Consider the following 14,584-nt stretch of genomic DNA (forward strand, 5'->3'; position numbering starts at 1 on the left):
GGACTGAGGTAGGGACAGCCAGCACAGTTGTCTCTTTTTAAAAATGGGATGCTGAATTTTTTTGGATATGAATTGGAAAGTAAAAGGGCCATGGCCACTCCCCCTTTACCCAAGGCCATGCCCCTCCTATCTATGGCCACACCCTGTACCGTTTTTTGAGTCCAATATGTTGGAGGGTATGCAATATACAAACAAATCCTGGACATTATCAGTGACTTTCCACCAACAAGTACTGTAGATCTTACTGACAGCCTTGGGGCTTATTTAAATTTGGAAGTCCTTTTTAAGGCAGCCCCCCCAGATTTATCAGTGTGGGGCCATCAGACCCCTGTGCTTAGACCGTATGTCTGGCTTTCACAATTCCCTGAAATACTTCACATTATCAAAGTACACAAGTATGTGTCTGTATTGCAGCAGATTACTGATGTTACTAAGAATGAAAGTGAAAGTTCCCTGTTTGCCATATTAACAAAAGGAATTTGAGGCACAGCCCAACATCACATGTTATACAGCCTGCAATAGAGATGTTTATGTGAGGAAATTCCCCTCTGTGCTGCACTGTCCCCGGCTGCTTCTACCAGTCTGCACAACAAAATACATTCTGTGCGTTACCGTAGTTGTGTGATCAGCTGCAAAGGAGCAGGAACAGCAGAGACACCGAGATCCGCAGGAACAGCAGAGACACCGAGATCCGCAGGAACAGCAGAGACACCGAGATCCGCAGGAACAGCAGAGACACAGAGATCCGCAGGAACGGCAGAGACACAGAGGCCTCAGGAACAGCAGGGAGACTGAGGTCTGCAGGAACAGTAGTCATTACTCCCTGAAAGAAAGAAAAAAAGAAAAAGCAGAGACACAGAAACTCCAAGTAAAAAATACTACATAGGAGACTGCACATTGACAGCATGGCCTCCAATCAGCACACAGATCTCCCTGCCACACGTACTGAGGATATGCAGGGTGCAGGGTAAGGCAAATGTCTGATTAAGTAATTTATTCTCTCGTATTGTAACTAGTAAGCCCACTCCAAGCAAATGCTTCGAAAGCTAGTAGATTTAGTTTCACTCGCTGCCAGCTGATTGCAGTGTTTTTGCGCTGCACGGACACACACACACACACACATATATATATATATATATATATATATATATATATATATATATATATATATATATATATATATATATATATATATATATATATATATATATATATATAGATGATTACTGGATGTTGGGAATTATTTTGCATTTTTTATGTTTAAATCCAGGGACCTAGGGAGCGGAGTCGCAGGGAGCGGAGACACATCGAGTGGAGATGCAGGGAGCGGAGTCGCAGGGAGCGGAGACGCAGGGAGTGGAGACGCAGGGAGCGGAGTCGCAGAGAGGAGAGTGGGGATCCTGTACTGGGTTAATACTGATATACAATGGCTGGAACAGCTTCTGATAAGAAGGAAAGTAACCTGGGAGCCGGTGCCACTCCCCAATGACAGTACCTGGGTGCAGCAGCTGATAGAGAAATTCTATTGTGTCATATTCTACCACTCTGGGAAATCACACAGATCTACACGTGAGATCCTGCAATACCTGGGTCACTATGAGGACAATAAAGGTAAAAGTGAAATAGATTTCCTAATTATAGATTGAAGAGAAACTGAATATATACATATGAAAGAGGTACAGTAATCCTTCAGGATGGGGCTGGCTTAGGTGCTAATCATTGACATGGTAACCTATAGCTGTTTAGGGGGCCTGGTAAAGGAGGTTGCTTATTTAAGGTGTACAGAGAAAGGGGGAGATGTTATATTAGGTCTTTTCAGTAGTTTTGCCTGCAGCGTCATTGGGACTAAGTGAAAACCGGAACTGGACCAGACCCTGGAACGCCGGACCGGACTATCAAACTCTGTATTCCGAAGCTTGTAATGTCCAGTCTGGGGGATGTCTGGGATAGCTTTAATGTGGGATAAGGGTCAGATTACAGCCTCCCCAGTGGTCTGGACAGTTCCGTTTTTTATTACATCCCCGGACCATACAGGGAGGCTGTATTCTGCCCCTTCTCCTCTCCCTGGTAACAGGTGTCACAGCAGCCCCACTGGACAGGACACCCCCCAGACGGGACACCCCCTGGACAGGACACTACAAGCTCCAGAATGACAGATCATGATGTATGGAGCTGATCTAGCGTTCCTGGGTGCTGTCAGGTCCGGTTTTTACCCATACTCAGCGTCATTGTTTGTTTTCAACCTGGAACGTCTGTTGTTTGTCATTGTCTGTTTGTCCGAGGTTAGCCTGGTCCATATACTCCTGTCCATCCTACCCAGGGAGTCACCTTTTGCTGGTACTAGTGTGTAGCCGAGGACTAACTCAGCAGCTGTGATAGTATCAGGCTGATCGGGGGTGGAGCTGACGTCACATGACTTCCCCTCATACACCTGGCCATGCCTGCATTATCCCTGACACTCCTATTACCTGGGCCCATCACAGCTATCGGTACCCCTGCGCAAACACTTCATAATCTGCAAGTATGACATATATGCAGAGAATACGTGTAGATTAGCATGTAGGAGTAATGGCACAAGTTGGCAGAAAGCAAGACAATAATGTCCTATGGTGTGTAGCAGTACAGTATCACCATAACAGCACCAGGTAAATGCACTTTCTACAGTTATACTGTACAGTACAGTACCACCATAACAGCACCAGGTAAATGCACTCAATACAGTTATACTACACAGTACAGTATTACTACAACAGCACCAGGTAAATGCACCCAATACAGTTATACAGTACAGTGCCATCATAACAGCACCAGGTAAATGCACTCAATACAGTTATACAGTACAGTTCAGTAGCCCCATAACAGCACCAGGTAAATGCACTCAATACAGTTATACTGTACAGTACAGTACCACTATAACAGCACCAGGTAAATGCACTCAATACAGTACATTACAGTACCACTATAATAGCACCAGGTAAATGAACTCAATACAGTTATACAGTACAGTACAGTACCACCATAACAGCACCAGGTAAATGCACTCAATACAGTACCACCATAACAGCACCAGGTAAATGCACTCAATACAGTTATACTATACAGTACAGTACACTCATAACAGCACCAGGCAAATGCACTCAATAGAGTTACAGTGTACTATACAGTACAGTATCACCATAACAGCACCAGGTAAATTCACTCAATACAGTTATACTATTCAGTACAGTACCACCATAACAGCACCAGGTAAATGCACTCAATACAGTTATACTATACAGTACAGTACCACCATAACAGCACCAGGTAAATGCACATAATACAGTTATATTATACAGTACAGTACCACCATAACAGGACCAGGTAAATGCACATAATACAGTTATACCATACAGTACAGTACCACTATAACAGCACCAGGTAAATGCACGTAATACAGTTATACTATACAGTATAGTACCACTATAACAGCACCAGGTAAATGCACATAATACAGTTATACTATACAGTACAGTATCACCATAACAGCACCAGGTAAATGCACTCAATACAGTTATACTGTACAGTACAGTACCATCATACCAGCAACAGGTAAATGCACTCAATACAGTTATACAGTACAGTACCACCATAACAGCACCAGGTAAATGCACTCAATACAGTTATACCATACAGTACAGTACCACCATAACAGCACCAGGTAAATGCACTCAAAACAGTAATAACATACAGTACAGTACCCCCATAACAGCACCAGATAAATACACTCAATACAGTTATACAGTACAGTATTACTATAACAGCACCAGGTAAATGCACTCAATACAGTTATACAGTACAGTACCATCATAACAGCACCAGGTAAATGCACTCAATACAGTTATACAGTACAGTAGCCCCATAACAGCACCAGGTAAATGCACTCAAAACCGTTATACTGTACAGTACCACTATAACAGCACCAGGTAAATGCACTCAATACAGTACAGTACAGTACCACTATAATAGCACCAGGTAAATTAACTCAATACAGTTATACAGTACAGTACAGTACCACCATAACAGCACCAGGTAAATGCACTCAATACAGTTATACCATAGAGTACAGTACGACCATAACAGCACCAGGTAAATGCACTCAATACAGTTATACTATACAGTACAGTACCCCCATAACAGCACCAGGCAAATGCACTCAATAGAGTTACAGTGTACTATACAGTACAGTACCACCATAACAGCACCAGGTAAATGCAGTCAATACAGTTATACTATACAGTACAGTACCCTCATAACAGCACCAGGTACATGCACTCAATACAGTTACAGTATACTAAACAGTACAGTACCACCAAAACAGCACCAGGTAAATGCAGTCAATACAGTTATACTATACAGTACAGTACCACCAAAAAAGCAACAGGTAAATGCAGGCAATACAGTTATACTATACAGTACCACTATAACACAGTACAGTATCACCATAACAGCACCAGGTAAATGCACTTAATACAGTTATACCATACAGTACAATATCACTATAACCGCACCAGGTAAATGCACTCAATACAGTTATACCATACCGTACAGTACCACCATAACAGTACCAGGTAAATTCACTCAATACAGTTATACTATACATTACAGTATCACCATAACAGCACCAGGTAAATTCACTTAATACAGTTATACTATTCAGTACAGTACCAAGTAAATGCACTCAATACAGTTATAAAACACAGTACAGTATCACCATAACAGCACCAGGTAAATGCACATAATACAGTTATACCATACAGTACAGTACCACTATAACAGCACCAGGTAAATGCACGTAATACAGGTATACTATACAGTACAGTATCACCATAACAGCACCAGGTAAATGCACTCAATTCAGTTATACCATTCAGTACAGTACCACCATAACAGCACCAGGTAAATGCACTCATTACAGTTAAACTATACAGTACAGTACCACCATAACAGCACCAGGTAAATGCACTCAATACAGTTATAGTATACTATACAGTACAGTACCACCAATACAGCAACAGGTAAATGCAGTTAATACAGTTATACTATACAGTACCAATATAAAAGCACCAGGTAAATGCACTCAATAGAGTTACAGTATACTATACAGTACAGTAAGACCATAACAGCACCAGGTAAATGCACTCAATACAGTTACAGTATACTATACAGTACAGTACCACCAAAACAGCAACAGGTAAATGCAGTCAATACAGTTATACTATACAGTACCACTATAATAGCACCAGGTAAATGCACTCAATAGAGTTACAGTATACTATACAGTACAGTACCATCATAACAGCACCAGGTAAATGCACATAATACAGTTATACTTCACAGTACAGTACCACCATAACAGCACCAGGTAAATGCACATAATGCAGTTATATTATACAGTACAGTACCACCATAACAGCACCAGGTAAATGCACGTTATACAGTTATGCTATACAGTACAGTACCACTATAACAGCACCAGGTAAATGAATGTAATACAGTTATACTATACAGTACAGTATCGCCATAACAGCACCAGGTAAATGCACTCAATACAGTTATACTATACAGTACAGTACCACCATAACAGCACCAGGTAAATGCACATAATACAGTTATATTATACAGTACAGTACCACCATAACAGGACCAGGTAAATGCACATAATACAGTTATACCATACAGTACAGTACCACTATAACAGCACCAGGTAAATGCACGTAATACAGTTATACTATACAGTATAGTACCACTATAACAGCACCAGGTAAATGCACATAATACAGTTATACTATACAGTACAGTATCACCATAACAGCACCAGGTAAATGCACTCAATACAGTTATACTGTACAGTACAGTACCATCATACCAGCAACAGGTAAATGCACTCAATACAGTTATACAGTACAGTACCACCATAACAGCACCAGGTAAATGCACTCAATACAGTTATACCATACAGTACAGTACCACCATAACAGCACCAGGTAAATGCACTCAAAACAGTAATAACATACAGTACAGTACCCCCATAACAGCACCAGATAAATACACTCAATACAGTTATACAGTACAGTATTACTATAACAGCACCAGGTAAATGCACTCAATACAGTTATACAGTACAGTACCATCATAACAGCACCAGGTAAATGCACTCAATACAGTTATACAGTACAGTAGCCCCATAACAGCACCAGGTAAATGCACTCAAAACCGTTATACTGTACAGTACCACTATAACAGCACCAGGTAAATGCACTCAATACAGTACAGTACAGTACCACTATAATAGCACCAGGTAAATTAACTCAATACAGTTATACAGTACAGTACAGTACCACCATAACAGCACCAGGTAAATGCACTCAATACAGTTATACCATAGAGTACAGTACGACCATAACAGCACCAGGTAAATGCACTCAATACAGTTATACTATACAGTACAGTACCCCCATAACAGCACCAGGCAAATGCACTCAATAGAGTTACAGTGTACTATACAGTACAGTACCACCATAACAGCACCAGGTAAATGCAGTCAATACAGTTATACTATACAGTACAGTACCCTCATAACAGCACCAGGTACATGCACTCAATACAGTTACAGTATACTAAACAGTACAGTACCACCAAAACAGCACCAGGTAAATGCAGTCAATACAGTTACACTATACAGTACAGTACCACCAAAAAAGCAACAGGTAAATGCAGGCAATACAGTTATACTATACAGTACCACTATAACACAGTACAGTATCACCATAACAGCACCAGGTAAATGCACTTAATACAGTTATACCATACAGTACAATATCACTATAACCGCACCAGGTAAATGCACTCAATACAGTTATACCATACCGTACAGTACCACCATAACAGTACCAGGTAAATTCACTCAATACAGTTATACTATACATTACAGTATCACCATAACAGCACCAGGTAAATTCACTTAATACAGTTATACTATTCAGTACAGTACCAAGTAAATGCACTCAATACAGTTATAAAACACAGTACAGTATCACCATAACAGCACCAGGTAAATGCACATAATACAGTTATACCATACAGTACAGTACCACTATAACAGCACCAGGTAAATGCACGTAATACAGGTATACTATACAGTACAGTATCACCATAACAGCACCAGGTAAATGCACTCAATTCAGTTATACCATTCAGTACAGTACCACCATAACAGCACCAGGTAAATGCACTCATTACAGTTAAACTATACAGTACAGTACCACCATAACAGCACCAGGTAAATGCACTCAATACAGTTATAGTATACTATACAGTACAGTACCACCAATACAGCAACAGGTAAATGCAGTTAATACAGTTATACTATACAGTACCAATATAAAAGCACCAGGTAAATGCACTCAATAGAGTTACAGTATACTATACAGTACAGTAAGACCATAACAGCACCAGGTAAATGCACTCAATACAGTTACAGTATACTATACAGTACAGTACCACCAAAACAGCAACAGGTAAATGCAGTCAATACAGTTATACTATACAGTACCACTATAATAGCACCAGGTAAATGCACTCAATAGAGTTACAGTATACTATACAGTACAGTACCATCATAACAGCACCAGGTAAATGCACATAATACAGTTATACTTCACAGTACAGTACCACCATAACAGCACCAGGTAAATGCACATAATGCAGTTATATTATACAGTACAGTACCACCATAACAGCACCAGGTAAATGCACGTTATACAGTTATGCTATACAGTACAGTACCACTATAACAGCACCAGGTAAATGAATGTAATACAGTTATACTATACAGTACAGTATCGCCATAACAGCACCAGGTAAATGCACTCAATACAGTTATACCATACAGTACAATATCACTATACCAGCACCAGGTAAATGCACTCAATACAGTTATACCATACAGTACAGTACCACCATAACAGCACCAGGTAAATTCACTTAATACAGTTATACCATACAGTACAGTATCACCATAACAGCACCAGGTAAATTCACTCAATACAGTTATACTATTCAGTACAGTACCACCATAACAGCACCAGGTAAACGCACTCAATACAGTTATACAGTACAGTACAGTACCACCATAACAGCACAAGGTAAACGCACTCAATACAATTATACAATACAGTACAGTACCCCCATAACAGCACCAGGTAAACGCACTCAATACAGTTATACTATACAGTACAGTACCCTCATAACAGCACCAGGTAAATTCACTTAATACAGTTATACCATACAGTACAGTATCACCATAACAGCACCAGGTAAATTCACTCAATACAGTTATACTATTCAGTACAGTACCACCATAACAGCACCAGGTAAACGCACTCAATACAGTTATACAGTACAGTACAGTACCACCATAACAGCACAAGGTAAACGCACTCAATACAATTATACAATACAGTACAGTACCACCATAACAGCACCAGGTAAATGCACATAATACAGTTATACTATACAGTACAGCGCCACCATAACAGCACCAGGTAAATGCACATAATACAGTTATACTATACATTACAGTACCCTCATAACAGCACCAGGTAAATGCACATAATACAGTTATACCATACAGTACAGTACAGTACCCCCATAACAGCACCAGGTAAATGCACTCAATACAATTATACCATACAGTACAATATCACTATAACAGCACCAGGTAAATGCACATAATACAATTATACTATATACATTCATGTCCTGTGTTATATAGGGGTAATTCATGTCTGCTTTTTTGCTCAGATACAAAGGACCTGCTGATTATATGTGATACGGAACCTGATCACAAATTCCTTCAGAGTCATTATAAGAACGTTCTCCTTATAACCGAGGCAGAAATAGTCTCCATGGGATCAGTAGCATCAGATACTGGGAGGACCAACTACAACACTAAACTGAAACAGATACGAGATCTACTACAGGCTCCAAGTGAGTGCTTGTACTAATGTCATTATGTTGCACTATATACCCCCACCCCACTATAGGCCCCCACCCAGTCTTCACCCATCCGGGGCTGTCCCCGCCACCCCTCGGCTGTGGGTGGCAGGTAGATAATTATGTGTTAAAAATTAGAATCAAAAATTAAATTTGGGCTGTGTTGTCGAACTGCAAGTCCCAGCAAGCCTCCCCCATATGCAGGGACTTGTAGTCTGACAGCATGACCAAAGCTTCTATAAATACACCCTGACAGCCACATAAATGCATGTATGTTAATTCAAAATGCAGAGAGTCTGCTGCATTTTCTGGCGAGCCCAGCAATTTTGATGGCCAAACTCACTGTTTCCGCCTCGGTGAAAGGAACCAGCGAGGTGGAATTGTTGCGTGAAAGGGAGGGCATTTAATACTGAAGGTGAGATATGATGGCGACCTATCGGCACTGCTCACCGTCATAGCTTGCCTTAAGGGCATTGAATACACCTCAGAGGGTAACATGGAGAAATAGAGGGTGACATGGAGAGGCAGAGGGTTTCAGGGAGGGTAGAGGGTGACAGGGAGATGCAGAGTGTGACAAGGAAAAACAGTGGGTGTCAGGGACCTTAATCCTCTGGGGCCATGGTGCACCACTCCTGCTGCAATAATGGTAGTTCCACCACTAGTGGGTACTGAAGCCCAGCCCCTGGTTCCAAAGAAGACTGCACAGCACACCCTGCACCCATACAGTACTCTCCCTGTACATGCGCAGTAGGGAAAATACTAGGATTAGGGGTATTTTTATTAAGCGGTCGGTCAGATGTGGATTATGAATTGATTTTTAATGAGGGAAAAGAGGGAGAGAAGTGAGAGTTCTCTCTCCAAGATTTGAAAATCTCCAACGTAATAGACAAAAAAAAGGAAAAATCAGTGGGTGTGCCAGGCAGCCTATGGTGGGTACACCCAAAGTGGTGACCCTACACCGCTAACAATGGAAACAAAAAATAATGATGGGTGTTCCCTCCAATGGCGCCTTAGTACAGGAATGATATGTCCCTCTTTCGGATTTACCTGAAGACTCTAGTACCCATCTGAACATATGAGACATCCTAAGGACATTGTCAGCTGGTTCAGAAGGATCCCATTCCAACATTGTACCGAGTATTCGTTTCTGGAGAAGAGGACACGTTGGATGAGTAAGGGGAACGTATGGTTGTGTGCTGTCGTATGATTTCCCATTTAATTTGGAGAAGAGGATTGTCCCCTTCAAATAGGGACATATCATTCCTGTACTAAGGCGCCATTGGAGGGAACACCCATCAATATTTTAAATCTCCATTGTAAACCTAATAAACAGGTGCCGATAGCGCGCACTCCTGAATACCACCATATAAACAATCACTGCCCATATATAAGTTATGTTACCATAGGAATGGCACCCTGGTTCTGTTTGATATTTCATGTTCAGGAATTACTGTATACTGTCCTCACTGGCACTTACATAAGTCTCAGACAGTCTCATTTATACCTACAGGTACATATGGATTATGGAAACCCAAAGTAAGTGAGTAACATCTGGCATGAGACGCTGTACCCCGACCCTGGGGACCCGGCGCTCTCTGTACAAGTTTTATTAATATATTATTGTTATTGTTGGTACTTGTGTATTTTAGCGGCGCCCATCGCATCGCATACCAAAAGGCATGCGATATGGCGCAATGTCATACAGGGGCGGCAGTACGCGTCCTACAACCTTTTCATACCCCCACTATCCACGTCGGCGTGGAGTTGAGAATAGAAAGTGTGGGGGGAGCCCGAAGCGTGGCGAGCGGACGCGGATACCTGTGAAGCCCGCGAGGGGACGCGGATACCTGTGAAGGTATCCGCGTCCGCTCGCAACATTTTCTGTTCTCAACTCCACGCCGACGTGGATAGTGGGGGTATAAAAAGGTCGTAGGACGCGTACCGCCGCCCCTCGCGGGCTCGCTGCGCTCGCCACGCTTCGGGTTCACGTTTATAGTGGGGGGTTGCCGTGGGGCTGCATTTAACATCGTAAGCACCCATTTGGGTGCCTGAAAGCACCCTTTAGGGTGCTTATACAATTTTTAATGGAATAGGGGGCCAAAATCGCGTCGCATCGCATGCCATCTGGTACATGGCATGCGATGCGATTAAAACATTGCGCGACCAACATCGGGGGCGCCGCTAAAATACACAAGTACCTTATTGCTCTTGTTATATGTTGCTATACAGTCAGTTGTTTAGTAGCGCTCCTTACAGTAACCGCCCACAAGGGCCATAATCGCGTATCTGTGCACTGTAGCGGAAACCTGCTGTTCTCTGGGTGTGTCGGAAATAAAGCCGGCATTTTTGGAGGAGGGTCTGTGACATCAGCACTGACCACTTCCCCCTGACTCAGTCACAGATTAGTGGAAGCGTCAGAACTCACAATTGCACTGCAAAAATGCTTCAATGGTTCGGGAATTGCGCACGGTTTTGTGAGTAGATGGCGATTAGCAATTCATTGCACTTCTCTCACAATGGGCCTTATTCTAGTTCACTCTTTCTGACAAATTTCTTCTTAGATGGACAAAACCATGTGCACTGCAGGGGGGCAGATGTAAAATGTGCAGAGAGAATTAAATTTGGGTGAGTTATTTTGTTTCTGTGCACGGTAAATACTGACTGCTTTATTTTTACACTGCAATATAGATCTCACTTTGAAGTAAAACCCCACCCAAATCTAATTCTCTCTGCACAAGTAACATCTACCCCACCTGCAGTGCTCATGGTTTTGTCCATCTAAGAAGGATTTTGTCAGAAAGAGTGAATTAGAATAAGGCCAATGTAACAAGCGGGGTTTTCTCTTTCTGTCTGGGTGGGGGTTTCTCCTTGCAGTCCACTGCAAAGTCACTGATTACTGCCAAGTCTGGATGACCCCTATGTGCACTTCACAGGCGTAGCATAGTTACACCACCGCAGCGTAATGTAGTGAAGCCTTGGTACAAATCTCCGGTTACAAGCTATGCTGAAGAGTATAATAGATACACCGACTATCCCCATCGTATTACAATAGCAGTTCTCATTTTTAGAACGAGCGGCCCCAACATCAGCAACTGCTCCCTGTACTAGAGCAATAGGTCTATTGTCATTTTAGGGGAATTATGGGATTCTCCGTCAATCCTTATCCTGGCTTTCGGTCTTCCATAGTGTCAGATCTTCACATCTGAATTTCATTGCCCCCTTCATGCTGGGTCCCCCCAACTGCTAAAGCAGCGCCAGTGTCAGCCCCATCTCAATTACCGCAATTTACTGACTATTGCCCCCTCCTCTCGCATCAGTCACAAAATAAAAAAGAATAAAAATAAGTTGTGATGAAAAAAAAACCCCCACAAATCACCAGGTCATGTCTGGCCAACAGCCTATCTGTGCTCTGAGCATGCTGTGCCACCCGTCCCCCCTCCCTGCAAGTGTCACCCCTAGGCATGTGCCTTTTGTGCCTAGTGGGAAATTCACCACTGCCATGATTATTGAATTGTGGTACAAAGATAATCTGTATTGCTGGGATACAGTAAGTGGCCATACAGAATCTGTTAGCACAGAGCAATAATTATTCACCCCCCCCCCCCCCCCTCCCCCCTCAGTAATTTGCACAGGTGCTGCTTCTGGTAAAACAAATGACTGTCTGTGGAGACACAGGGTAATTCTCTATGTGCATTACTGAAATACTGACTCTGTCTAGAAGACATTATAATTAACGTAAAATATTAATAATAAACTCCCTGATCTATCCCTTGGCAAATGCAGGATTTCTAAAGGTGGTTCCTAATGCCGACCATAAACCTCTGTTCCCACCATACTTTTACCCTTAAAGAGACTAAGAAACCCCACCCCTTAAACGTCCCCCATCCCTCCCTTCGCTTCCCACCTGTTCCCCTTTTTCCTGAAATAACCAAACATTAGAGTCATTTCTGCATCACCTGTTGCTATTTCTGATCCTCCCCCTATACCTGTCCTGTCCTTAAGTATGGGTATATGTGCCCGGAGAGGGGCCTGCTCCCTATATCCCTCTCTAACCTTCCCCCCTTTTTCCTCCCCCTATCTCTTCCCTACTATCTCCTTGCCCCCTTCCTAATACCAGCAAGACAATGGGGCACACCTCCTGGCCTTGGGAGCCCAGACTAATAGTTTATGGTCTCTCCTGGCTAGTCGCCGCTCGCTCCTATTAATCTCCCACTCTTAGGAACATGAGAGCCAGTGCGGGAGTCTGGGGGGTGGTAGAAGAATCTAGTAATGACCCTGGCATTTTTGTATACGTTGGTATTTTTATACACTGGATACTGCATTTATATCTGAAACTATAGATGGTCCATAGTATAGGCTGAATCATACATATAAATATTATAAATAAATGGTCAGGAAAAGGTGAAACATACCATAATAAATATACTAACATAATAAAACCAGTACTGCACTGTCTAAGCTCACATTCTCCCACCTCACAGTAAGGCTCCTGTCGCTTCTTCCTGGAAGCTGCTCTCTGGTCCAGTTGATTGATTGAGGATATACACACACACACATACACACCATAGGCATGTGCAGGCACTCCACTCTGTCCTTACACTGCGTGATGTGGCGGCAGTTCTAGTAGTAGAATTATACAGTATACCATTACTGTTGTTGTCATAATTTGATCCACTTGCCTATACGTAGTGTATTGCCATATATTCGGGCTTAATATATTAGGGAGGTGCTGCCCAGGAATTAGTACAGACATATGCTAAAGAGAGAGAAGAGAATTCCTGCAAGGGCCACTCTAAGCTGACTTGTTTTGTTAATTCAGCATTCTTATACCTATAATCTCAGCCAATCAGCGTCCAGCCAGTGTTTTCAAATTCAGCAGCGCTTCCCGCACCACCACCGCCCGGCAAATAGCACTGCTTAGTTCACAGCCACTGCAGGGACCCCCACTGACTTTCTATCCAGTGCTGCAGGGACCCCCCTGCCCGGTGCCTGCCCTGCGCCACATGGGTCCCTTGCCTGGCGCTGCCAGATCCCCCGGGGTGCAATTTATTGCCCCCTCCCGGGGAGCTACTGGGGGGCTCTCAAGGGCAAACTGGTCTGACTTGTCCTTATGACAATTCGGACTAGTGTATGGGGGCCTTAAAGCGGCATACACACATAGAGATGTGTGCTAAGTGATTTTGCTAAGATATTTAGTGTAGGCGATTTCCTGGTGTCCTGATCTCCCATGGTGTGTATGTCCCTTACTAGTTATAGATTGGAAGTAGACTCCTTCACATTTGCATAGACTGCTGCTGCTTGCTGGACACCGTATTCCTGGGGCAAGTGAGCGAGTGTATAGCATATGTTACCACCTATCAGGAGTTAGAGGACATCTGCTGTCCTGGCTAGTGAGTGGGATACCCTGATAGACAGATTCCATTGCAGGGACCTCACACCCAGTGGTAGGGATAAAATTGTTCTGAAAGAGGATAATAGATGTAGATTGTGGTAGTCCCTCCCCAAAAATGGACGCTACTTTTCCTCACTTGCCAACGGCAAAGGTGAGGAA

At 42.7% G+C, this 14,584-nt stretch overlaps 1 protein-coding gene across 1 annotated transcript in view; it reads left to right on the forward strand.

Annotated features, from left to right (window-relative positions):
- Positions 1-495: 495 nt before the first annotated feature.
- LOC146019750 (uncharacterized) overlaps positions 496-14,584 on the forward strand; it is a 36,500-nt gene continuing 22,411 nt past the window's right edge. The window contains exons 1-4 of the mRNA XM_083152281.1: positions 496-967; positions 1,271-1,611; positions 8,842-9,027; positions 10,544-10,569. Coding sequence (XP_083008407.1) covers positions 906-967; positions 1,271-1,611; positions 8,842-9,027; positions 10,544-10,569 — 615 coding nt within the window. The 5' untranslated portion in view covers positions 496-905. The remainder of the gene's footprint in view (positions 968-1,270; positions 1,612-8,841; positions 9,028-10,543; positions 10,570-14,584) is intronic.

The sequence above is a fragment of the Crinia signifera genome, chromosome 7 (genome assembly GCF_055691185.1).
Source record: "Crinia signifera chromosome 7, ASM5569118v1, whole genome shotgun sequence".
Lineage (NCBI taxonomy): Eukaryota > Metazoa > Chordata > Amphibia > Anura > Myobatrachidae > Crinia > Crinia signifera.